Below are 26,932 nucleotides of genomic sequence, written 5' to 3'. Positions count from 1 at the left end.
TTTTGGAAAAAAAAATGTAGTCCATTAAAAGTGAAATGATAGAGGTATTTTCCAGTAATGTATAAATCCTAGATTTTCATTAGTGGAGGCCATACCCAAAGTACTGGCTCAGAAGGGGGAGAGGTGTGTGGCAACAGGGAGCAAGACAGTCTCATTCATTGCACTGGGAGAAAAGTCTTTTTGAATTCCCTTTCTTTGCTGCAGTCTGCTTGGACTATGAGAGAGTTTCCAGTCTTGAGGGAGACTGATGGTGATTAGATTTTTATAGGTAGTACTCCGAAGGAGTGTACAAGGGGCCCTGAGAACACAGAGAAGGAGTGACAGTTGCCACTGAGTCATTTTCTAACATTAAGGAAAACCCTGACTCTCAGCCTCCTGTCAGTTTTGTGTAGGCAAATGTATCTTCCACAGTGGAAATGAAAAAGGAATCTATGCTGGATTTCAGTATGCCTCCCACAAATTTTGTTTGACTTAAATTCCTGTAAGTAAGTGAAAGCCCACTGGCCCCTGTTTTCATGCTTGACCTCACTGGACAGTTTCCTTTGCTCTTGTGGACTTCTTTGACTGACTGTCCATGTTGTGAGACTGTCAGTCCCACTGCCTGTCTAGTGACTAAGTCAGGCACACTTCTCGGATAGTAAAACTTCCACTTGGAGTCCCGCACATTCCGGTTCTTTAAGGCTGAGCCAGTCGCTACATTTATTGAGCTGTAAGATCCAAAGTTGCTGCTGCCTTGTTAAAAATTAGTCGTGACTCCACCAGCTGAGCGGATTTATCCCTTTTGGGCAGAGTGGCATGTGTCTTTGGAATGAGAAGTTAAATGCAGACTCTACTGTGGGGTACATTTTCAGCTTTATGGCAGAAGTCAGTAGAAGCGGCCCTGGAGCTATCAAATCAGGCTGCTGTGTGAGTTCTTGATTGGTTTCAGTTGTTCTTACTTCGATGGCAAGACTAACTAAACTATAAACAAAATAGTAAATTACTGTAGGGGAGCAAAGTACCTACTTGTAAACTGCTAATCTTTGTGCCCAGAAAAGCAACTATATTTTGCAAAGTCCAACATTCTGGCTTTTTATTAAAAGCACGTTGAATTCTGCCATCACAGTTTATTCCATTATGGTTTCTGAGGCTGCCAGCATGCCTAGAAGCTCACTGAGATGGCAGGAGAAAACACTTCACCGTGTTGAGTCTGAGTTTAAAGGGAACCACAGCTTAAGAAAGATGACTTAGTTTGGCTTTGTAAAGGGTACAGGGTTGGTTAGATTTAGCACGATACAGTCGTCCGGTTGTTAATCTGACATGTATCTGTAGAGAAACTTGAAAATCAAATCACCATGTACTCTAGTTTGAACTAGGCACTGAGAGACTTTTGGGTTTTGATATTATAGTAGATGAAGTAGGCTACAGGCCCCTGACCACTGAGAGGGCTCCAGCTGCCTCACTTGCCATAGGATGCATGCTCACTCCAAGCCTTCACTTCTTGCTCAGACCATTCCTACTTTCTCCAGAGCATTGCTACAGTCCTGGTAACAAGCTGCATTTTCTCTGCCCACCCCCAGATTATTCTACTAGTTTCTAAAATTTCACATACTTCTTGAAGCTTTTCAGATTTATTTATTTGTGGGTGAGGGATGGGAGGTGGGAAGGGCCCAGAGGTGTGAGCAGGGGTAGGTGCAGAAGGAGAGGGAAAGATTGTCTAGCAGACTCCCTACTGAGCACAGAACCCATTGTGGGGCTCAGTCCCATGAGCCCGAGATCATGACCTGAGCCGAAATCAAGAGTCAGACACTTAACCAACTGGAGTCACCCAGGTGCCCTTTCCTGTAGCTTTTCTAAATCACAATGATCTACTTCTTACCCTGACTTGTTTGAATGTGGAAATTCAGAACCTCTTTTAATGTTAATCGCAATATATAAGATTCTTGTTCCTTTTTCCTCCTTGGGCTACCATGGCTGCATAGAACATAAATAAGTTACTGTTAGAGGATTTGGTTTGTTCTTCCAATGTGCTCTCTGTACCATTCATGGATCTGTTCCATATTGTAACCTACTGAATATGAGGGTCGGGTCTTTATAGTTTTTTTATAATTCTTTGCTTGATAAAGAGCTTAATAATAAGCATTTTCATTATGAGCTTGAGAAATACTTAAGCTCTGAGAAATTGTCCATTAATTCTGTAGCCATCAAATAATGGAAGATTATCTAGCATCCACATGTGGAATGCAGTTTTCTGAAGAGAGCTTATGTCATCAGTCTGGATTAATTTAATTTTACTACTTCATATTTTTGGCATGTAGAATTTCCAATTAATAACTCAAAAAATATGGGTGTAAGGAACATTGACATTAACAATATTTGATAGCATCATTCTCCTATATGATGGCATCTTAACTGTAAATAACATCATTTTTAATATGGAAGGTTATTTTAGTACATTTGGTTCCACATAGTTAAAATCTGCAAACGTGAGTATAATATGCTCTGTCATGCATTGCATACCGTATTTTTTTAGTAGATAAAAATCTATTCCAGGTTTATGTTAACTAAAAGCCAACCCATAAGGTTATAACTTTTTCCTTCATGCACTGAGAAGGTCATAGATTTTTTTCCCCCTCATATTAATTTCTTGGCTTTCAGCCTTACCTTAAAAAAAAAAAAAAATCTGTACTTTGGTGTTACACAGAAATTTTAAGGAAAATTGTTCTTAAGTTTTATGTTCATAAAATTTGTACCACCTTTAAGGGCTTTCATAGATACATATTAAGAGCAATTCTGTTCTTTTCACATTAAAAAAAAATACATGTATCTAACTTCTCTCTAATCCTACTCTTAAAATAAGTTGCCAGATACTTTCTTTGCCAATGCAACCATATGTTGTCCATTTCTCTATATAGCCATAGATACAGATAAATACTTTCTAGTATTGGGGCACCTCGGTGGCTCAGTTGGTTAAGCATCTGCCTTCAGCTGAGGTCACGATCCCAGGATCCTGGGATCGAGCCCCACGCTGGGCTCCCTGCTCAGTGGGGAGTCTGCTTTTCCCTCTTCCTCTGTCCCTCCCCCACTATTTCTTCGTTGCTCTCTAATAAGTAAAATCTTTACAAAAAATACTTTCTAGCGTTTACACAAATGGAATTATGCTTTACCTGTCCTATGTTTTACCTTTTCCCTATGAGTACATTCTGTCCATCTCGTTCTTTTTAATGGCTGTATAATATTCCATTGCATGACTGCATAATAATTCAGACTGTTTTGAATATTTAGATTGCTACCAGGTTTTTGCTAACATGTCTATTGTAATGAATATCCTATACCCTTACTTATTTGTATTTGTAGAAATAGAATTGGTCAGTCCATAGGTAAGCATATTAAATGATTGCTGTCTTAAATTCTCTTCCAAAAAGGATTTTTTTAAAACAAACTTGCAGCCCTGCCACCAGTGTGTAAAGATTCCTCTTTCGGGGCGCCTGGGTGGCTCAGTGGGTTGGGCCGCTGCCTTCGGCTCAGGTCATGATCTCAGAGTCCTGGGATCGAGCCCCGCATTGGGCTTTCTGCTCAGCAGGGAGCCCGCTTCCTCCTCTCTCTCTGCCTGCCTCTCTGCCTGCTTGTGATCTCTCTGTCAAATAAATAAATAAAATCTTTAAAAAAAAAAAAAAGATTCCTCTTTCACACAAATCTTTACACAGTGTGTAAAGATTTCCTCTTAGTTTTTAAGGTGTGTGTCTTCACAGGATTCTTGTAGCTTTTGTGAATCATTTACTATTACACTGAAATTCTTCAGGAGATATGAAAAATTTGCCATGTTAGCTGTAGTCTCTTCGGTACTAATGTTAAAGAAATGTATTGGATGGAATTAAAATCAGGGTGCTTCATTTTATTTTCTCAGTCTTGGCTGGATTACTAATCTCATGCTCCCTATCAGCCACTGATTACTTTGAAAGCCTTCTTGGTTTTTCAGTAGGCTTTCTTCTAGCATCTATATTTGGGCCTTCAGGTGAATATGAGAATAGATATGGAGTCATTTTCTCAAAGACTCTGCCCTTTTCCAGGCAGTCCATGTATAATAACATAACCTAACACCCTTAATTTGTTTCTTATCATTGGTACTTTGGTGAAAGGGGCCCTACACCAAGTAGGAGCCCATTTGGAAAAATTTGAGTTGTAGACAGTAGTTTTGCTTCACTGAGGAACATCATTCTTTTTTTCCTCCTCTTTAAAAAAAAAAAAAAAGTCATTTGGCATGTTCTTTCAGCTTATGGAGTTGTAGCCAGCCCACCCACCCGCCCCCCTGCCCCCCTTGGGTGGTTTAGATCAGCCTCTCCGGGCAGTACTTTGAAGTCTGCGAAATACATTGGTAATTTAGGCTGACATACTTGGCAGACCCATTTAAAAAGCAGAATTGTTTGATGGTATGACACGAGAGGTCTGTTAACCGAGTTATAAAGAACTGAGGCATTTCCAACAAACCCTTGTTTTGGCATGAAATTTAAATAGTTCTTACTTTGTGGCATGCAGTGAGTGAACTTCTAGTGATGTAATATAGTCCCTCAGTGCAAAATATAAGGAAATGATAATTTTACTATACCTAGCAGTTTCTCCAAAGAGGAGTGGGTGGAACTGAATATGTGGTTATTTCCTCCTTTAATTCAGTTCGGCTACAGCAAGGGGAGTATCTTAGCGAGATGGGAAGAAGCAAGTCTAGAGAGAGCGGTAACGCTTGGGAAATGTGGAAAAAATGGCCAATCAGTGGTGGGAGTAAGAAGGGCAGGCTAAATAGCTTAATTCTTACAGTGGATTTAGTACAAGGCCCTAAAAATCTGTGGGTTTTCTTAAAAATATTGCAGAATCGAATCCAGAGATACACAGGTCATGTGTGTGTGTGTGTGTGTGTGTGTGTGTGTGTGTGTGTGTGTTATGCAAACATCCTGAAACCTTTCTTGACTTGAGTATAATTTAAGTCCTGTATTTTTTACTCTAAGCTCATCATTTTAATTATCAGAATCACTCAACTTGTTCTAAATTCTAAGTCTTTAAACCAGATGTTGCTCCTCTTATCAGAAAGGTAAGTTTTACATAGTTTAGAGATCAGGAAAGAAGTATCCCAAGGTACAAGGTTACCAAAATAAAGCTTCAGTTTATGTTGCTAAAGCTGTCTGAATGCTGGCATTACTGTTGGGCTCTTCTTTCCTAGCAAAAATGGAACAAAATAGTTTGAATACATGTCTGTGTGTTAAAGTGGAAGCATGTGACACCAGCAAATGGGTACCACATGGCAAAGATACCCAGGAGCAAGTCAGAAATATGAAAGGGATAATTTAGTTCTGTTTCATTTCATTTTTTTCCCTTCAGGGAGTATGCCTGTATATGCGAGCGTGTGTGTGTTCCTACGGAGAAATCAAGCCCCTCATTTGAGTTTATGCATGTGGTTGGTTTAGTGAGGTTTTATGCCTGCCTGGTTTTAATATTAATCTTTATTCTTACACCTTCACTTAGAGCATTTAGATACCAGGTTTCTTTATTCTTGCAAATGGAAATGATAGAGAGTGACAGTGGTACAGAACTCTCTTTCCTACATCAGCGAGTTCTTGTGCTGACTTAGAATGGGGCCCACTGGCTGGGCCTGATCTTGTTTAATAGTTGTGTCTGTGTGTGTTTACCTCCTTTTCCAGGCTTTATCCATTTATTCAGAAATTAATTGTTGAGAGTGTAGTCTGTGCAGACCCTGTGCTGGCTTTGACTGTATCCCTCCAGGAGTACCCAGAGCCGTGTGCCTTGATCGTAGTAGGCACTAAGAAGTGTTATACGGCAAGAACAGTTATTTCTCTCGGTCAGAAGTTTCACTCTGAACACTTCCTATGAATTACAGTGTTGTTGATGGCTAGAGACTTTAGTTTAAGGACTTCAAAAATAAAACACTTGAGAATACTGAAATATGTGTCCTAGCAAAACCATTTCAAGAATGTGTATCTTTGGCTAACATTAAGTAGGTATATATCGATAAGTTTGTTCTGATATTATTTGTTTTCATCTAAGTCTTTCAGAGACTTTCTCCTCTAAATCCTTTAGAGACTAAGATTTCCATTGTTTAATAGAAAGAACGTGTGTTTTAGAGCTAAATGACACTGGTCAAATTCTGCTTTTATAACTTACTAACTATATAATTAATTACATTTAGCTCTAGCCAGTTGGCTTGACGCTAGACAATCTTTCTGAGCCTTTGTTTCTCCATCTTATTTTTCCTATCCTATTTTATAGGGATGATAAACCCATTTTACATGATTGTCTTGAAAATTAAGATTATAGATAGAATGATAGGTGCTAAGTACCTACCACATAGTAGATAATCATTTGTTAGTTTCACTTTTCACTCCATTTATGTGCTTACTTTTATATTACTTTAGTAGTATCATGTCTTAAAATCTGTGTTTTATTTGGATATCTGGAAGGTAAAAGACAGTTTATATTTTGTCAATGGGAATGGCTACAGGAATAAATCTGTGGAAGAACTTTGGCTCAGTACATGCTAATACAAAGTTATATAAAGGTTATTTTCAGTTACCCCCAATACTAAATTGCTTTTTCTTTTTGTAATTTGAACACCAAAATGAAGTCTGTATTTATACAGTGTTTGTGTCAGAGCAGTTGTCTCCTTTGGAATTAAAGGGCCACAAGTGTATATATCTGTTAAGATTAAATGCTCACTGTTGAATTTGAGTTTACCTTTATATGCTATGCATTTGTTTTTTTGAAAAGAGGTTTTAATAAAGTTTCAGATCTCTTTTTTTTTTAGATTTTTTTTTTTTTTTTTTTTTTTTTTTACAGAGAGAGAGAGGTCACAAGTAGGCAGAGAGGCAGGCAGAGACAGAGGGGGAAGCAGGCCCCCCACCGAACAGAGAGCCTGATGCAGGGCTCAATCCCAGGACCCTGAGATCATGACCTGAGCCGAAGGCAGAGGCCCAACCCATTGAGCCACCCAGGCGCCCCTCCCCCTTTTTAAAAATTTGACACAGAGAGAGAGAGAGAGAGAGATCACATGTAGGCAGAGAAAGAGGGGAAAAGTTTCAGATCTTTGTAACCATGGCTACAAGATACAGATCAGCTCTGTCACGACCAAAACCTACCTGTCACATTTTTCCCCCACATCTGAACCCCTGGCAACCACTGTCGTTCTCATTTGCTGTTGTTTTGCCTTTTCCAGAATGTCCAAAAAATGCACTTAAATGTAGCCTTTCGAGACTGGCATCTTTCATTCAGTAGGATGCCCTTGAAATTCATCCAAGATGTCAGGTCTGTTAATACTTTTTATTGCTGAGTAGTATTCTGCTGTGTGGATGAACCAGTTTATTTATCCAGTTACTGGCAGGGTTCTTTTGGATTGCTGCAAGTCTGTCTTAAACTAGTACATTTTGTAAGTTCTGATTTCAAAGTAGAATAATGTATACTAATCAAGGAACAATTGGAAAATAGGTAAGACTTGGAAAAAATGGTGTCTGCCCAAATATAACCTCTGTTGACATTTAGGTATATTTTTCTTCAGTCTTTTTCCTGTGTGTAGAGGTTTTTGTTTTGTTTTGTTTTAGTTTATTTTTACATTGGTGTGGTTCTTCTCTTCCTTTATTGCTTTTTTTCAATGTTTTAGTTATGAGGAGTATCTGTAGTATATGGTTTAAGAAGACTGTAATGCAAACACTCCGGTAACTATCCAAACTAATAGAATATCGCCAGTATCTTAAGCGTCTTGTGAGGCTCTTCCCCATGATATCACTTCTCTTACTAGAGTAATCACTATCCTAACTTCAGTGATAGTTATTCCCTTCTTCACTTCATGGTTTTCCAACCTATGTGTGTTCTTCAAACAATATAATTTAATTTCGACCTTTTTGAACTTAGTGGTCTCTTTTTTTTCCTCCCAATTTACTATAAGTAGTATTTGCTCTAGCTCTAAGTTTCCTAAAGATGCCTTTTAGGCTCACAGTACTTTCTTAAGTAATGGTCACTGTGGCCTTGTGGCCAATTCTTTTATTTTTTCAGATGTAGGTGCAAGAAACTACAGGCATCTCTGTGCTGTTTATTACAACAAGAATCCTGGGTTCGAGATAATCCATGGGCTGCTGGACAGAATCATGCAGTTGCTTAATGTGCCTCCTGGTGAAAAGAAGGGCGGATATGTGATCAAAGCATCAGAAGGTAAGACTGATCCGCCGAATCCAGAGTTAGTGATAATGTAATGAAGAGTCCAGACCCCGTTTTGGTTTTTTTTTTTTCAGTTTGATTGGGGTGGGGAGGTGGGATATAGAACTTCATTTAATTGTTAGTATTTTCCAGAAAACATTCCTTTTCCCTGAAGCATCTTAGGAAAATGCTTGTAGAGTCTTCTAGGTCTGCACAAAATACTTTTGTTCTAGCTGAGTGTGGTAGCCCATAGTTATTGGCACTATCAAGCCCCCAGCCCCAGGGTGAGACTTCTGAACTCAGGAGTCCAGACTGGACGCTGGGAGAACCTGACCTGATGATGTGCACTCAGAAGCTGCCTGTCTTAAGCGTTTAAGGCAAAGGAAAAACCTGAAAGTTATCCTAGAGGCTTCACATGTAATTCAGTTCTAAGGCTGGCTGAGGAAGAGTGAGCTTCTTCCTGTCTAAAAGCCCAAGGGCAGTAAAATGTGTTGGGGAGTTTCAGTTAGGCTAACCAGACGGAGTCTGTGTACTACTGATGTGAGGCATGCTGGAGTTTTTGCTTTTAGTATCCCTGTAGTTTGCATCTGAGTTTGTTTTGTTAGACTAGAGATCCAGAAACAGCTTGAAAGAAATATCCAACAGCTTGTTCCTACTGCTTACCTGACAATTTTTCATCATTATTTGGCCTCTTAAACTTATGACACAACATTCATTTTTTTTTTTAAAGTGTTATTTGGCAGCTACATATAGTGGTGTGAGGTTTGTCGGAGGACCTGTTTTTGTTTTTCTTACATTTATTTTTCTTATTCCTCATAGATTATTTTTTGTTGTTGGTTTGTTTTAATGTTTTGTTTTTATTTGAAGACTTCTCTGAAAATGCAATAATCCTGAAACACATGGGCCTTTTTAAGTTGAAGACATGTGAGATTATTTATTTATTTTTTTAATGACGTTTGAGAGATTAAATATGACAGGGAGTTACTGTTTTCTTCTACATCTCTCATTAACAATTACCCACTGAAACCTGTGTTATCCTTCTAAACTCGGAAGTGTTAGAACAGGATCTTGGAGTTCAGCAAGTCCAGTTCCTGGTTTGACAGGTGAAGGAACCAGGACTGGGCAAGTCGAGTGAGCTGGACTGTGTGTCAGTTGGAGAACTGAGGGCTCCTGCCACCCAGTGCCGCTCCCACAGCACCAAGTTGCCTACCTTCACAGTGCCTTTACTTACTCCTTCATGAGTTTGCTCTTCTAGAATTTTGTATTAAGATACAGTCCTCCAAATGAGTAGCAGCCTGAAAGCTGATGTGACTCATCTTCTTCACCTTCTGAAGTCTTAGCATCTTCACTTCATAAACAGACTAACCGGATAAAAGCCAGTTCTCTGAAACAGATTATGCCATGTATATGAGGTATAATTTTCTTTTTCTTCAAAGGTTGCAAAGAGCTGAAATGGTAAAATGCAGCATAATTGATTATGGATAAGATACTTTAAAAATTTTTTTTAAATTAACATATAATGTATTATAATTTCAGGGGTACAGGTCTGGGATTCATCAGTCTTATGTAATACCCAGTGTTCATTACTACATAAGCCCTCCCAAATGTCCATCACCCACTTACCCCAACCCCCTACCCCTTCCACTCCAGCAACCCTCAGTTTATTTCCTAAAATTAAGAATCTCTTATCGTTTGTCTCCCTCTGTGGTTTCATCTTACTTCATTTTTTTCTCTTCCCCTATGATCCTATGCCTAGTTTCTTAAATTTCACATATCAGTGAGATCATAAGATAATTGTCTTTCTCTGACTTCTTTCACTTAGCATCGTATGTCTAGTTCCATCCACGTTGTTGCAATTGACAAGATTTCATTTTTTGATGGCTGCGTAATGTGTGTGTGTGTGTGTGTGTGTGTGTGTGTGTGTGTGTGTACAAACCACATCTTTTGGGCAGGATACTTTTAGGTGTAACTTTTATATTAATGATGTTTCTGTAAACCAAAAACCAGCATCTTCATATTAGCTTTAGTAAGCTTCTTAGACATTTATTTCTTAGAAGAATCCGAGTTCCTAGTTAATGAGGCAGGTTTCAGGAAGACCAAGATGAAGACAGGCCCTGCTGTCCAGGCACCTGTGGGGGCAGAGGGGAGCACCACATACCAACTCTCGTACCACACTGCTCCATATGACAAGTGCCTTGAGGTTTCCAAAGAGGGAAGTAGTGCAACTGAGGGCATCTGGGAGAGTATTAATGAGCTTCTGGGCAATCAGATGGGCATTTGAAGGAAGAAGTAGGTGGAGACAGAGGAAGCAAGGCAGGCCGCATGAGGAAAGACAAATACGATGGCATATGGGACCTAGTGCAGTTTGGTTTGACTATATGATGAGGAGTAAGCTTAGGACTATATTTAGCATCCTGGATGCTAGAATAAGGGATTTTAGCTAATTAGGAGAAAAATACTGAAGGCTTTTTTTTTTTTTTTTTTAAGCAAGTAAGTGATAGGACTTAGATCTCTGAGTCCAAGGGATTAATCTGGCAGCAATATGGAGGTTGGGTGGCATAGGGAGTAGGGGTAGAGAGGATGGTTGGAACGTATTGGAGTGTGTATACTGTGATAGAATAGACACTAAATTATAGTAGTGAGGGTGTGGACTTGAACTTCGGTACTGGGCATAGCTATTCCAAGGAGAAGACTGATTCAAGGAACTTCTGAAAGGTAGGAGCTGTAGCACTTAGCATTTGGAAAATTTCATGGTATATGCCCCTTGGAACTTTTATAATAACAGCTAGTATATGTCGATCTTCAGATTTTTGTAATTCTAAACCTGTGGCAGTATTTAAATCCTTTCTTATTTTATTGCTAAAATATGTAATGCTTCTCACTTAATTTCCCTAATATGTAGATTCTGTTTTGGTTTGGAGTTTTGTTTTTTTAATTAGAAAATGCATTCATAAATTGTAACCTTTTCATATGGTTGTAAATCTTTATATTCAGTTTTTTAGACCAAGTTGTTACTATGGTTTTGATTTAGTATGAGAACAGAGTCAATATTCTGTTTTCCTTTTGAATTTATTTAGGGTTTCATAGTAGAATATTCTAACATTTTAAAGTTTTGACATCTATGAAATCTCCTAGATTTATATAATTTGAAAAACTATGGTACAACTTCTTTATGTATATGGGTGGCCTGGACCAGTACATATTTCAGTATATCTAAACTGGCTTTTCTGAGAAAATAAAACAGGGTATTTACTTCTAGTGTCCCTATCTCCAGCTTTGGCCACATCTTTTTTTCTAAGCGCTTTCTGTAAGAGCCATCAAACCAAAGAGAATTAGTGTCATTCTAAATAATAGTTCCTCATTTCTAATAGGTATTTCTAAGTCTATTTTGATTAATGACAAACATGGTCTTTTACTTAAAGTTAAGTGGTTTGTCAAAATAAGTCAGTAGTAAAGCTGGTATTCATCTAAAATCTCACATATATATTATATAGATCATATAGATAAATATGTCAATATAGGAATTTGGTAGTGGAGTGTGTTTAGCTACATCATTTCCACCTATTTACTGTTATTTTGTATATAGCTTTTTCTGCAAAGAAAAGGTCTTGAAAGTATCATAAAGAATAGAAAGGGATTAAGAGTTACCATTTCCTACCATTCTTGATTACTGAGTTGTCTTCTGTTACTCTGGCATATGGTTTACTTTTTAATAATTAAAAGTCCCTGGTGGCTTTGCATGTATAATTGAGCTAAGTCTGTTTGCCAGAGATTCCTGCTAGTGTCAGTTCTTTGCAGTTACACTTGGTTTCGTCTGTGTTTTCTAATGAACACCATGGACTTCCCTTTATGCTGTGCTGTTTGGTGGGGATAAGTGGATAGAATTTGATTCCCCTTTGAGAAATGTGGCCCTGTCCATTGTGAGAGAAATCCGGAAGCTCATTTGATCGATCATTGCATTGATCCCGAGGCGTTCTGTTGACATCGGAAGGTAACCTTGTTTATTATGAAGGTAGCCGCTCTCTGCAGCCTGAGGGGTCTGTGCAGGAGCACGCGGGGCTCGCGGCTACAGCCGGACGTAGAAGCCATGTCGCTTAGCTTTAGAGTTTTCCTTGCTGAGCACCTATGCACTTAACGTAGCATGAGACAGAACATGGAGTTGGTGATAGAATAAGGGCAGTTAACGGGGGAGGGGGGACCTTTAACGTTTTAGCGGACTGTAGAGCCTTTGAGGGTTTCAGAAGGGTTTGGTCAGTGTTTTAGTGGCATTGGATCAGATTATTGCAGCATATGTATTGCCTCCCCCCCGACAAGCTTCTTCCCTTTTGTGGTTTGTTGCAAACTAAATTATGTATGTCAGAATGCATTTGTCCTTTTCAGAAACCACTTTTGGGCAAGAAAAAAAATCTCAATGTTTTTGTGTTTAGGACAGTTACATGGTTGCTGGGCAAATCAGTGGCAAAAATAATTTCTCGTAGGAGGTGGTGGGCTTTTGTGTGCAGTTGGCTGCATTGACTTTGGTTTGTGTTTTTTCCCTTTTTTAACTTTTTTACCAAGTTGTTTGTTTTATTTACAGTTCTCCAAAAAACTTCAGTTTAACTTGAGATAAGATTCCTAAGAGATAGGTTTTACAACTTTTTGTTTTGACCATTCTAGTTTTCACGCTGCTCAGAATTCATCTTGTGAAATGAATAATAACCGTGTAAGGAATACGCACATTTAATCCTGCACCATATGTGCTGCTGGTGCTTCTTTAGAGACCTTCTGTTACAGTAACACCTAATGATCATCGATTTGACCTGTAGGTCATGACCTTTTCCTTTTTTAGGACACCTGTGAAGGATTTCAGATGCTAAAAATATACGAGTGAAACTAAGGTTTTTCTAGTCTTCACACTGGTTTTTAGTGTAACTTGAGCTTGGAAATACAGCATATCTGTTGAATGACTGTTGAAGTGGAGGTGTTCCATTTATGGTTTGATTTACATAATTGTTCTGGACGCCAGTAGAAGGGGGATCCATATGATGTGTCCCCACTAGTTGCCAACAGAGGCATCATTTTTAAGGCATCAGGCTTAACAGAAAGAAGGTTTAGATGTGTTTAAGCTTCCTGACCTTATTACTCTGTGTAGAAACAGTTCTTCTTTCCTTGCTTCTCTTTTTCGTGTTTGAGGCAAGTCTTCAAACATAGCTTTTGTTACATTCTTGGAAGGGATTAAAGAGCTGGAGCCAGTGTCACTGCAGCCGTGATCCCCACGCAGGGAGCAGCCCTGTCCCGGGGGCCACGGTGCTGACGCTTGAGCCATTAGCATGCAGTTCACTTAGCCCCGTGGTTTGGAGTGTTTGTTCTTGCCTCCCTCTCTTACATGTGCCAGACGACGTTCTCTGCACTAGTGCTCTTTTCACTTTGTATGGTGGGGGGCGGAGGGGACTTCCTTGATGTTCCAGAACTCAGCAGACTGGTGTGTTGGACCCTCCACTTGGTTGACTCTGCTCCATTGCCCATCTGATAGATGTTGTCCTATTTTTCAGCTTGCTCTTAACGTCTCTCCCCTAGGGAACCTTCTTAGACCTTTTTCTATTTGCCCCTGAATATTACATACTTCATGTAGAGCTGTGCTTCATACATATAAGGAATAAGTATAAACCTCCTTAAAATTGAAGGTTAAAAATAACTAAAGTTCTAAATGAAAGTTATGTCTATTGAATAACTTTTCAGGTATATTTACTTATACAAATAATAGTGTGTCAAATTATACACATGCCAATTAATCACATTTTGTCATTTAAAACATTTTTTTTCAGCAGAAGTAAAACAACTGAAATTAATTTCTTAATCATTAGTGAATTTAACTTTTCCTTGAGAAGAAATAGCTAGCTAGTAGTCGGATATTGTCATTGTTTCTTCTTTTTGGCACATGATGTAATTAATGATGTGTTGAATAACTTTTTGAATTAGAAACTTTCTTTTTCTCAAAGCCTGAGCCATGCACAGAAGCTCTTGGAGTCAGACATGAACATTGTCCTTAAGGCAGCTGACAGCAGCCTCTGCGCATGTGCGGGCCACCTCTGCACATGGCTTCATGAGCTGTGGCAAGTCTTCAGCCACAGAATCATAGCCGTCTGTCGCCGTGGTTGTGTCGTATTGACTGGTCTTGTGTACACTTGCTTTCTCTCCCATGTCAGTGCTGCTCCTTTGATGCCCAGGACAGCCCAGTGAGAGGAACTGAATACTGAGGAGTAAGATGGTTGAGTTGGGTTCGGCTTTGGAGGGCCACAAACCATTGTAATTTATAAGATTTCTTCACCCCTCCTTTTCTACCCCCAAGACCTAGTATTGAGCCTGGCGGGGTGGATGCGTGCGTTCTTCGGAGTTGCTGCAGTCCAGCTGTTTGTAGTTGCTGCAGTCCAGCTGTTTGTAGTAGGCAAAAAGTCTTTGCGACCTTGTACTCCTCTCTTTCCTGCTTCCAAGCTAGAACCTGGCTTCTGCTATTCTGTGGAAAAGGTCATGGCCCCAATACAAAGAAGTTCATTTTTAGCTTATTTCAAGTGCCCAGATGCTGAGAGTTAGAGGATTTTGGGGGTAACTTTGACGACTCCATTTTCATCTCACGTATAAGACGGCTTTACCTTCCTCAGGTAGTAGCAGGTTTGCACATTGGTCCGACTTCGGTGGCGGCTGGTTTTGGCACGTGGGTGTGCTGCCGTGTGTTGGTTATGAACACCGTCTGGTGAATTCCTAGGGAAGGATGCATTCTGGTCGACTAAATCTCAGCCCTCTCAGTGGTCAATCCAGAAGGTTAAAAGGATGGATGGATGGGTGGATAGAAAAGCAGCGGGACACACTGAATGAATCCCTAGGTGGGGTTAATGTGGAGTAGTCAGTAGAACACATGGGCGTTCAGAATAAAGGCCTATTTCCCCAGAGCACTTAACTCTGCCTTTGATACAAACTTCTGTGTTCTTTAAGCCATTGGTATTCAGAGTTTTCTTTTCTCAAGGATAGAACCAATCCTGACTTACAAGTTATAGTTTAATTTCTACCTGCCTGAACTCCTTGGGAGAATTGAGTGCTGTCCCGCTCTAAGGTGATGGAATCAAGTTTCCATCTCGATGGAAGTGGACTTCTAAGTCATCTTAAAATTCTTAGTAAAATCATTTGTTCTTTCTCTCAGTTGCTGTATCCCTTTATTTCTGACTTTTGAGCACAATTTCGATGGTTCCCTCTCCTGTCCACATACGGAGTGTTCAGTCCAGGCACCTTCCGGGATATTCCTCTCGTGGACGCACTTACGCCTTGTTGGTAATCACTGGCATTTCGTTCCGGTGTGCGTTTTTACAGCTGATGAAGACCTGGGCCATTCCCAGGGAATGTGTTGTGTAGGAGTGGCTTTTACAGCGTCTCCTGGGCTGCTGTGAAACAACAAACCATTTGTATATATACTCCCAAGTAAGATTTGAACAAAGTATCCCTGTTTAAAAAAGAAGTTTGAAACCCACCGTGGTAGAGAAGCAGGAAGTTCATGAATGCTGTATTGACGATGGTTAGCTATCCTCACTCTTGACTACTTGCTGTTCTTTTACATGCCCTGGCTAAGAGTATCTAAGATTTTAGTAACAACAGCCTCCTGTCACTTGGAGTGGCACATTGTGAGTGTGCAAACGATTGCTGTGAATCCAGCTCCTCGTAAGTCAGCAGTGAGATGCCAGGACTTGGGTGCCCTCCAGTTCTAGTTGCTCAGGAAGACCAGGTCCCTAACGGTGTCTTACACTTCTGGGTGCTGGAAATTAAGGGTATTTTTCATTAACACTGACTTAAAAGGGAAAATCTTCCAAAACATTGATTGAACTTACATTTCTTAAGTTCTTTGATAATTTGAAGAGTTAATGATAGGAGTTAATATAATATGGCAGTCCCTTTTTAGCCTGATAAACTCAAATTACTCAACACAATTAGTCACTTAAAATAATGTGTGATATCTAATATTTTGTCAGGGTAAAGGAACAAAATGAAATAAGGTGTTGCATTTCCAACAACAGGAAATATTACGATAGAGAACAAAACATGTATGTATCTATTTAGATAGGATGTTTCCTTCTTAAGATCTGTCCAACCATCAGTCCATCTACCCATTGGAGTGACCCTGAAAAGAGTTGTTGTTTTAAGATTTATTTATTTTTGGAGTGAGCGTGTTAGTGCATTCCTCAATTTTTGGGTTGTCTACGGTTATGGTTTTCTCACGGTTAGATTCAAGTTAGGCATTTTGGAGAAATGCAGAAATGCTGCTGTCTTGTCAAGTGGCACCCGGTCTCCATTTATTTCGTATCTGATGCTGTCCACTTTCATCATTAAGGTGGTAGGTACTAGGGTATCCTGTAAAGTTATTCCTTCCTTCATGTGGGAGAACTTGGAAATTTTTTAAGTGTCCTGTTCCAAATGTGTCTTTCTACTTATATCTGTATGGACTCATTATTTCTTATTCAATATTTTAATCCATTATAACCATTTCTTGTGATACTCACATTGTCCCCAGTTTGGCAAGTGAATGTCCTTCAGGCTGGCTTCTGTGTCCTTTTTTTTTTTTTTTTCTTAAAGATTTTATTTATTTGACAGACAGCGAGAGAGGGAGCACAAGCAGGGGGAGAGGGAGAAGCAGGCTTCCCGCCGAGTGGGGAGCCTGATGCAGGGCTCAGTCCCAGGACCCTGAGATCATGACCTGAGCCGAAGACAGATGCTTAATGACTGAGCCACCCAGGTCCCCCTTCTGTGTCCTTTTAACATGTTCCTGTTACTTATTAGCCTTCCCTTGCTTTGGGCACAAGAAGGTGTTCTCAGGCTTATCTGGAACTTTTCATTGCCCCATTTCTCCATCCTGATTCTGTTTGTTAGGGAGTGGTGTAAAAGCCAAGATTTAGGGTGTGTTTATTGCTCTTAGGGGTAAGATTTATTTGCATGCGTACGAGCACGCACACACACATTTTCTTCCATTTGTAAGTATTGTGAAGACCGTAAGTCCACAGCAGTTCCTCCATTCCATGCAGACCTTCATGGTTCATTCCAGTTTTCTCTTGGTCCATATTTGTGTGTCTCTTCAGCAGAGAAAAACCTGGCTTCTGTTATTCCTAAGTTCTTTATTTACTTGAACAGTGACCCTGTTTGTAACCTGACTCCGTCTTTCCCCTTGCAAGTTTGCTCTGCTCATCACTCTGCCTCCCCATCACTCTGCTTACCTGTGGATACCCTCCCCACCCCCTTAGCTTCTGAAGCTCCTTGCTGAACTTTCTCTTTCCTGATCTGGGGGACACACGGTGCCTAGGGTGGGGATTTCTGCCTGAAAAGTTCTGGAAGAGAAGGGAAAAGACTGTAAGTCTTGAGAAACCTTTTCATTATTCTTACTAAAATGAAGAAGGGGAAATGGTTGTATATAGGGCATGGAGGAGGCTTTTTCTAAACCTGCTGATAATATAGAAAACATTTCTGGGCTCCTGTGTATTTTTGGTGGCAGACCTGGAAGCAGGTGTATCTCCAAGTGGCCCTGGTTCCTTTTAGTGAGAAATCTAATTTAGATCGCCATCTGGGTGCTGAACTTGCACACTGCTACTAAAGAAGTTGTTCTTAAGGCGCCTGGGTGGCTCAGTGGGTTAAGCCGCTGCCTTCAGCTCAGGTCATGATCTCAGGGTCCTGGGATCGAGCCCCGCATCGGGCTCCTTGCTCAGTGGGGAGCCTGCTTCTCTCTCTGCCTCTGCCTGCCTCTCTGCCTACTTGTGCTCTCTCTCTCTCGCTCTCTCTCTCTCTCTCTCTCTCTGTCAAATAAATAAATAAATAAAATCTTTTAAAAAAAAAAAGAAGTTGTTCTTAGGACTTTGGTGTGTAGAGCTGAGGAAATTGTTTTTTTGTTGTTGTTGTTGTTGGTGGCTTTTTTTTGGTCCTCTTTTAAATGAGAAAACACTGAGTTCATGTGGATATTTCCAATTTATATTTAGGATTAGAGGATTTTTACTTAATATACTTGGCTTTATATTTATAGCTCTTTCCTTTACATTGAAAATCTCGGTTCCTAATGAGCTTATGTTATTTGCTTACTCTACGTGTTTTTCTTTCTTTTTTTATTATGTTAGTCACTATACAGTACTTCATTGGTTTTTAATGTAGTGTTCCATGATTGATTGTTTATAACACCCAGTGTTCATTACAACATGTGCCCTCCTTAATACCCATCACCGGGCTAACCCAACCCTCCACCCCCTCCCCTCTGAAACCCTCCGTTTGTTTCCCAGAGTCCATAGTTTCTTATGGGTTGTCACCCCTCTGATTTCCCTCCCTTTATTTTTCCCTTCCTCCTTCTTACGTCCTCCATGTTATTCCTTATGTTCCACATATAAATGAAACCATATGATAATTGTCTTTCTCTGCTTGATTCATTATACTTAGCATAATCCCCTCCAGTTCCATCCATGTCAAGGCAAATGGTGGATATTCATCCTGATGGCTGAGTAATATTCCATTGTGTATATAGACCACATCTTTACTCATTCGTCTGTTGAAGGGCATCTCAGCTCTTTCCATAGTTTGGCTATTGTGGACATTGCTGCTATGAACATTGGGGTGCATGTGCCCCTTCTTATCACCACATCTGTATCTTTAGGGTAAATACCCAGTAGTGCGGTTCCTGGGTCATAGGGAAGCTCTATTTTTAACTTTTTGAGGAACCTCCATACTGTTTCCAAGCTTGAACTCCCACCAGCAGTGTAAGATGCTGCTTAACTTCCTAAATTTAGGGTAAAGAGGGTTCCCCTTTCTCCACATCCTCTCCAACATTTGTTGTTTCTTGCCTTGTGAATTTTTGCCATTCTGACTGGTGTAAGGTGGTATCTCAGTGTGGTTTCGATTTGACTTTCCCTGATGGCTAATGATGATGAACATTTCTTCATGTGTCTGTTAGCCATTTGTATGTCATCTTTGGAGAAGTGTCTGTTAATGTCTTCTGCCCATTTTTCGACTTGATTATTTGTTTTTTGGGTGTTGTCACGCTACTTGTTTTTCAAAAATGAATCAGTATGATTATTACAATAAATTAAATGTTATCCTCAGTTTTCTTTGTACTTAAGATATAGCTTACAAAATGAAGTGTATTTCAAGAATTCTAGCTTCCATTTCTATTCCCATCATACTGTTCCCTCACTGCCTGTATAGGTTATGATTTTTATTAGTTTTCAGTTACCTTTTATAGTTTTTTAAAAATGCGTGCGTGTATTCTCCACGTTTTTGACTCAGGAGTTGATACTTTACATAAGGTTTTTTCTGTACCTTGTTTTTTTACTTAATCTGCAGCTGGAGCTCACTGCACCCACACAGGGAGGGAGATCTGCCGCTTTCTTTTTTCAGAGCACTGCTTTGGAGTGCCACAGTTGATTCGGCTAATTCCCTGACGATGGACGTAATTAGGGTCTTTCCAGTCTTTGCTGCTGCAAATAATGCCACGATGACTAGCCCTGTGCATATGTTATCTGGTATTTTTGCTAGTGTTTCTTTGGGACAGATTGCTAGAAGTATGAGATTATTGGGACAAAGGGTAAATTCATATGTTTGTTTGATACTGCCAAATACTCCTCCAGAAGGCTTGTGTTCTAGCATTGTACAAACCCAGCAGCACTGGATGAGAGGACCTTTTTTTTCTGAACTGTGTTCACAGACTTGTCAGACTTCTCTATTTGGGGGATAGTCTTTCAGGAGGAAAATTGTATCTACTGTAGTTTTAATTAGTGCTCTCTTATGAGCAAGTAAACATATTTTCGTGTTTTAGGACATTTTTATTTCCTTTTCTGTGAACTGCCTGTTCCTGTGTCTTATTTTTTCTTTAGGTATGTTGGTCTTTTTCTTCTCTGTTTAAATTTTTTTTATGCATTTAGGGATATTAACCCTTTGTGATGTACATCACACCATTCTTTATAAGTTCTTAAATTATCTTTTTTTTCTTTTGGTTTTTGCCATGTAGATTTTTATGTAGTAAAATTTGCTTTTTCCGTATTGCTTCTGGATTTTGAGTCCCAAAGTTTCTTCTACTCCATGATGAGGGAGGAATTCCCTGTGCTTCCTCTAGTGCTTAAGTGTTTCATTATTTTACATTCACACCTCTTACCTGTTTGTAATTTATCCTGAGTACATTTGAGGAATAGATCCAGTTTTTTCTTTTTCCATATTCTTTGGAGAGTTTGATACATGCGGTTTTCCAGTTACTGATCACTTGCTTCCTTGCTTTCTTCTTTTTTTAAAATTTTTTAATTTTATTTATTTATTTTTTAAAGATTTTATTTATTTGACAGAGAGGGATCACAAGTAGAGAGAGAGAGAGGAGGAGGAAGCAGGCTCCCTGCCCAGCAAAGAGCCCGATGCGGGACTCGATCCCAGGACCCCGAGATCATGACCTGAGCCAAGGGCAGAGGCTCAACCCACTGAGCCACCCAGGCAGCCCTTCTTCTTTTTTTTTTTTAATGATGCTGCTTAGCTTCCTAAATTTAGGGTAAATGCTTTTTTGGAATCCATGAAAGAATAGAAGAGATCTGAACTTCTGTCTTTGGTATCTTTAAAAGATAGAATGATTTTTGGAAGTCCTCTGTTAGAGTGAACAGGTACAGAAGAAAACACGAGGATATCTGAATGGGTTAGATTATTTGAGGAAAAGAAAACTTCCTTTGTTCAACTCTTGGGAACTATTTTAAGGAACTGGCAAGCACAATCAAAGTTGGCATGATAGTCTCCTTAATCAGCCCAGCCCTCTTAGTCCATTGGCAGTCTTTTCCAGCATTAAAATAAATGTCTTGTTTATATGTAAAGGTAGGTAATTAGAAATTGAGGTGAGACCTTAATCATGTAATATATTGGTAAGATTCAAAGATACTCCAAAGGAAACATCTATACCGTAACTGGGGAGTTTATAAAACCTTTAGCTGATGGTGTATTTATATGTTGGCCTTATTTTGTAATTGTTTGTGTCAAAGTAGAGGACTCTGTATATGGTCCCATCTGTCCTGGAGCTGGAGCAAATGTTGGTATCCGCCATCCTCTCAGAGCACCTTGCAACTTAATAACCAGTTTCCCATCCAAGGACTTTGTTTAGAGTGATGTATTTGTGGGGTTGTTGATTTTTGGTTTGGTTTGGTTTGGGTTTTTTGCTTCTGTCCTTTTAGAATAACAAAGTCATTCCACTCGATGCCAGCACCTTTCTCGCAGCCTCAGTTTTGCTCCCTCCTTGCTTAGTTGAACCAAAGGTATAGATTGATGTAGTAACTCCCACTGTTCGATAGCTAATAGCTTACTATCTGTTACGGTTTAGGAAATTAAAAGGTTGTTAAAAATCACTGACCAACATCGTCCCTTTTTTTAGCAAGCAAGACTCCGGGATCCTTAATAACCTATTGCTTGCTGATTTTTATTTATTTTTATTTTTTATTTTTTAAGATTTTATTTATTTATTTGTCAGAGAGAGAGAGAGCACAAGCAGGCAGAGTGGCAGGGAGAGGCAGAGAGAGAAGCAGGCTCCCCGCTGAGCAGAGGGCCCCATGAGGGACTCGATCCCAGGACCCTGGGATGATGACCTGAGCCGAAGGCAGCAGCTTAACCTGCTGAGCCACCCAGGCGGCCCTGCTTGCTGATTTTTAAATATCAACCCATAATCTGCTTTGTTTAAAGATGAGAAATGCATATTTTACTGTCACTTTGGGGCATTGGGGAAGCCGAACCATAATCATATGTTCGTTAGGTATCTGTCTTCTCCAGAGCTGCTTTCATCCGCCAGCACCTTTTCTCTCTCCCCAGATTGTTTAGAGAGACTGCTTTCTGCCATTTAGCTCAGTCTTCTGTTACCATTGCAGGAATGCCACAGATCGACAGTCACAGTGTTCCAAGCTTTTAAATAAATGATAGAAGGACAAATTAACTTCGTCAAGGCCCCAATCGAGAACTTGGATCTTGAGGAGTTACTTTGCTTTACGCTGGTGTTGAATAGCTCTGGCCTCATCTTGACCTGTCTGAGAAAGCAGTGCTCACGGTCACGAGGATGACGGTGACGTAGCCGTTGTCTCTTCCCTCCTGGAAACAACTCTGAGAACTGCAGGCGCAGGCAGGGTGGGGTCAGGAGTGGAATCTCCTTGCCGGGGGTTATTCTGGCCCGACAGGTCAGAGGTGAGGTGGCAGCTAGTGTTCGAGGACCCCTGGCCTCGCTCGCTGTGCTGCAGCCCTTGCAGGCCGTCTGTGTCGCGGGTGTTCGTCCCACTTGCCCTCTTGCTCTTCCCTGTTTCCTTCTGTTCCCTGAAAAACATTTTCTTCTCAGCAAAGGATCTGACCTCGGTTAAGTTGGTGCATATCAGTGTGAACTTAAGAGATGCTTTGATTTTTAGCTGTCTTTCTAATTATGAAGGAGCAGAAATATGGTCCCTTTATAACAATTTCAGGTATTAGCACAAAGAATGGGGGCTAATTCGGTGGAATAGAAAAATCTCCCTGCCCTCTGAAACCGTGCCTTCGTGAGAGCCATGCTCTTACGTGAAAAACGCATATTCGGGAAGAGGTGGAAGGAGGAATGTGGGGCCCACCGCACTGCCCAGGGTAATAGCAAATACAGGCAGTTGTTTCCTTGCCTTACTGTAAAGGAAGACCGTGACTGTAGCTTCAGGACTTTTATTTCTTCTGAGTTGATACTGAAGGCCATAAAGAGTAAGCACTGGAGCAAAAATATCAGATAAAATGCTTTGCCCTGAACAGTTCCAGAATGTCCTGTTTCTACGGCAAGACCTGTTTTGAGGTGTCTAACATTCGTCAGTAGCCGGTGTGTCTCTTATCAATGCTGTTATCTCAGCCACTGAACTTTGGCACTCACCTTCCGGAAGAGAAAAGTTTCTGATTATTCTCTTAACTCCTAAAGGCTCCTGGCTTGTTTGAATTACATTCTCTGAACAGAGGCCTTCTCTTAAAATTATTTTCCTCGGCTGCTTTGAAGCATTTTGTTTTCACCCACCAGTAGAACTAAAAAAGGTAGTAGTTGGTACAATGCAAGGGAAAGTATTTCTTAATTGGTGTCACACAAGATGGGATCAGCATAATCCTTATTAGTGTAAGTTTGTGGTTTGTTGCTACTACCATTGCTAGAAGTCTGTTGTTGAACACTTTGATATATAATGAGCTAGACAAGGATTCGATTTTTTTTTTTTTTTAACTTGTGTGGTATTACTTTTGGCCAAGGGAAAGAAACCAAGAAAGAGCAAGAAGCAATGTATATTGTAGAAGCCCTCTGTAGAACAGTGGATAATTGGAAATGACTCCAACATAGCATACTTTTAGAGTCTGGCAACACTATGGCACATACAATGGAAATGTGAAAAATCTCTTTACATGTATGAATATAAACTAAGTTGAAATGCAGATCCCGAGATGGTAGAGACACCATTTAAAATGACAGGAGGAGTACGTTCTGTTAGACCCTCGGATGCGTGGCCAGCTGTGGTACAGTGAAAACAACCCTGGATGTTGCTCCTGGTCATGTAGGACTCAGTCCTCTCGTGGCAGCGTCTTCATCTCTAGTGGGAATGGTGGGGTCTGTCCGCCCGGACCACAGAGTTGTTGAGAGTCCGGTAAGCTTGGGACAGCATTTTGGAATAGTCCTCTCCAGAGTAAACCCAGGGCAGATTTCAACTCTGCCCTTCAGAGAAGTAGCCCCGGAGACGAGAGTCTCCACGCTGCTGCTGCCCGGCTGGGTGGTTTTCCTCACCTCTTTGGTACCGTTTTCTCATCTCTAAAACAGAGCACGGACAGGGTCTTCAGAGCCCCCGCCAGTGTGCAGACCTGTGGGAGTTTCTGTGCCTTGGCACCAGGCTCTGCTGCGAGTTCCGAAGGACCTGACGGACCTGCCATTCTTCCTCGCCTGTTTAGTTGGTGTTGCTGTGGTGCTGACTGAGCTGCTCACGTTATTCCAGCTTTGTCTCGAGAATCTGGAGTTTATTCTTGAAGGGTGCCTGTGTTGTGTGAGATCAGAAAAACGTAGTTTTCTTTTCCCTGGAAGGCCTGGGGGTTTGTTCCGTTTCGTCAATATGATGTTGTATTCATAATTTTACAGAGCGTACTGGGCATGTCCTAAGGTTAGAGGTTGTCAGGTTTTGGTTTGTTTCGTTTTTCCCTCTCAAGTTTTGTTTTATTTTATTTTAAACCAGAAGGAGTTTGCAAACATGAAATGGACAGCTTGACCAAAAGTTTGAGAACACCTATCCTGTAGGCCATCTGTGCCTCTGGGCCCCACACAAGGAGGCACCCGTCGGTGGCCGCGGCACCTTCAGCGCGCTCTGTAGCCGATACTGTTGCTCGCCTTGGGCAGGTCTCCTAATCTCCTTGTGCTTCGCTTTTTCCCCATCTGTAGCTTGCTTGTCCTCAGGGGCTTGGCCAGGGCTGCGCTGGGACTGAGGAGGCACTGCCTTTCCTGGGGATGGAAGGAGAGGAATAGAAGGCCGGGTACTCTGGCTTTAACAGTCTCTGTTTCTTTCCTTTTTCTCCTGCATTCCCTACTTGTCAGCAGTAATCAAACTCTGCAACTAAAGCCCATCCATCATAATTACACATTGGAAGTTCTGTTTACTGCACTTTGGCCAAAGGTCTGAATTTGAATAGTAAGTTAACTAATTGTGAAATTATAGATATAATCTTATTTACTCCATATTCCCATTTTTCCCCAATTAGCCCTGTAATAATCTGTTATTTCACTATAATTGTGGAGAAATTAATAAAGTTGTTCACATTTGGCTTGAGAAATAGTTTCCTTAAAGGATTTTATAGGTGAAAAACTAGAAAAGAACCATTTAATTGGCTCAGGAAGGCAGGTGGTCCATACCTTTTATTTCTGAGGCTGTAATTCTAAAACCATCCTATGAGTGTTTAAGAAATGTGACAGTTTGGGGGAAATGATTTACATGTCAGGTAGTGGCATTATTTTAGAATAGGAATTTCAAAACCAGTAGAGATAGCGCACTTTTTAATCTGGAGTTAAAAATCCTTTGGTTTTATATAAGTAAATTTGAGACTGATTTAAAATCGTTATTGGATGGATCACATTTAAATTCTTCGAACATTGCTGACCACCTTCAGGTTTTTATTTTATTTATTTATTTATTTTTTAAAGATTTTATTTATTTATTTGACAGAGAGATCACAAGCAGGCAGAGAGGCAGGCAGAGAGAGAGGAGGAAGCAGGCTCCCTGCTGAGCAGAGAGCCCGATGCGGGACTCGATCCCAGGACTCTGAGATCATGACCTGAGCGGAAGGCAGCGGCTTAACCCACTGAGCCACCCAGGCGCCCCACCTTCAGGTTTTTAAATATGAGTGTGTATGAGAGGCACGTAAGATTAGACTTTAAAGTAGATCTTAAGAAATGTTAAGTGATATCCATGGAAATAAATGGCAAATTTCTCTATACAAAATAAAACTGGGAAACTTCGGAGTTCTGATTCTAAAAACTTATCATAAGGTTGATTGTGGTGATTTATTTTAAAAGGTTCTTTATTGAAGACATTTCTCCTTTTTATTCGAAGACTAGATAGTCTGGGCTCTGCTGATTACTTTTTAAGAATAAAGGCTCCAGGATCCAGTAGGGGTTTTGTCTGTCTTGTCTCGATAGGATGTTGCCATGAGCACAGGCGTCCTCCCCGGTCCCGTGCTGTGGGGTTAAGCAGGCACCGGGTCTCCTCATGTCCGGTTGCCTTCGCTTTAAGAATTAATGATGTCTGCAGGTGTGTTGGGATTAGCACTGTAAAGTTGTGTAAGGGCTTTTTCTTTCTTTTGATCTTCTGAAAGGGATGAAAGATAGCCATTAAACTCAAGGGATTAGGTCCCTTCTCTTTAAAGACTTTAGGTACCATAAATATTTCACTTAAGATGTAAGGTGAAGAATTGTATACATCTGAGGGAAAATGGGTGTTTTATATTACCAGTTGGAGATTATTCAGTCTCTACTTACAAATTAAGTGATCTTTGTAGAGATATTTTCTCCCAAACTGTAGTGGACTGAGATCGGGGGAAATAAATTATGCAGGCATATATCTCAGTTATTCTGATTGTTTTCTGTTCTATTCCTACCTTTTTCTTTTTTATAAGTTAATATGTTGCCTACATTGTGTCTCCCCCTTGCCCCTTCGGTTCTCCCCACTTTGTATAACTCTGCTTGTACGCTCAAAAACTCTTGCCTTGAAAACTTGGAGAACAACCAGCCATGCTCCCATGTTCAGTTTAAGTGTGTGCCGTTTTTTTGTTTGTTTGTTTGTTTGTTTTTAAGCCCTTTATTTTGTCCTTCCTCTTCCTTTAAACTGACACTACTCGGAAAAGGAAAGGGAGGTTGAGGTGCTGGCAGCAGAGTTAGACAGTCGTGGTTACTCCATGCTCAGAGAGCTGGTGGGAAACTGGGAGACGTGTCTTGTGTAGGGAAAGGAAACATGATTTGAGCCCTCTTCCACTCTGAGCTGTGCCCCACTCTGTGCCGTGCTCTGCTGGCTTCACTCGAGAATGGAACACTGGGGATTTTTTGTCCTTTGTGTTTTTCCTAGGATAGACTGTTCCACCATGGAATGGATTATTTTATATATATCTAATTGTATTTAGAATTAGGGATTTAGGACAGGTAGGCTTTGGTAGGGCCATCCCTAGGACCAGCCTGTCAAGTGATTATTTCTATTCTGTTACGCATATTACATCATCAGTCATTTAGAACAGATTTAAAGCACATTCA

The 26,932-nt window shown here is 40.4% G+C and overlaps 1 protein-coding gene across 2 annotated transcripts in view; it reads left to right on the top strand.

Moving 5' to 3' along the window:
* FARSB (phenylalanyl-tRNA synthetase subunit beta) overlaps nucleotides 1–26,932 on the top strand; it is a 69,510-nt gene that overhangs the window by 38,004 nt on the left and 4,574 nt on the right. For both annotated transcript variants that reach the window (XM_047721537.1, XM_047721538.1), the window contains one exon: nucleotides 8,032–8,187. In XM_047721537.1, coding sequence (XP_047577493.1) covers nucleotides 8,032–8,187 — 156 coding nt within the window. The remainder of the gene's footprint in view (nucleotides 1–8,031; nucleotides 8,188–26,932) is intronic.

This window comes from Lutra lutra, chromosome 3 (assembly GCF_902655055.1).
Source record: "Lutra lutra chromosome 3, mLutLut1.2, whole genome shotgun sequence".
In the NCBI taxonomy this organism is placed as follows: domain Eukaryota; kingdom Metazoa; phylum Chordata; class Mammalia; order Carnivora; family Mustelidae; genus Lutra; species Lutra lutra.
This window is presented reverse-complemented; position numbering and strand designations above follow the sequence as displayed.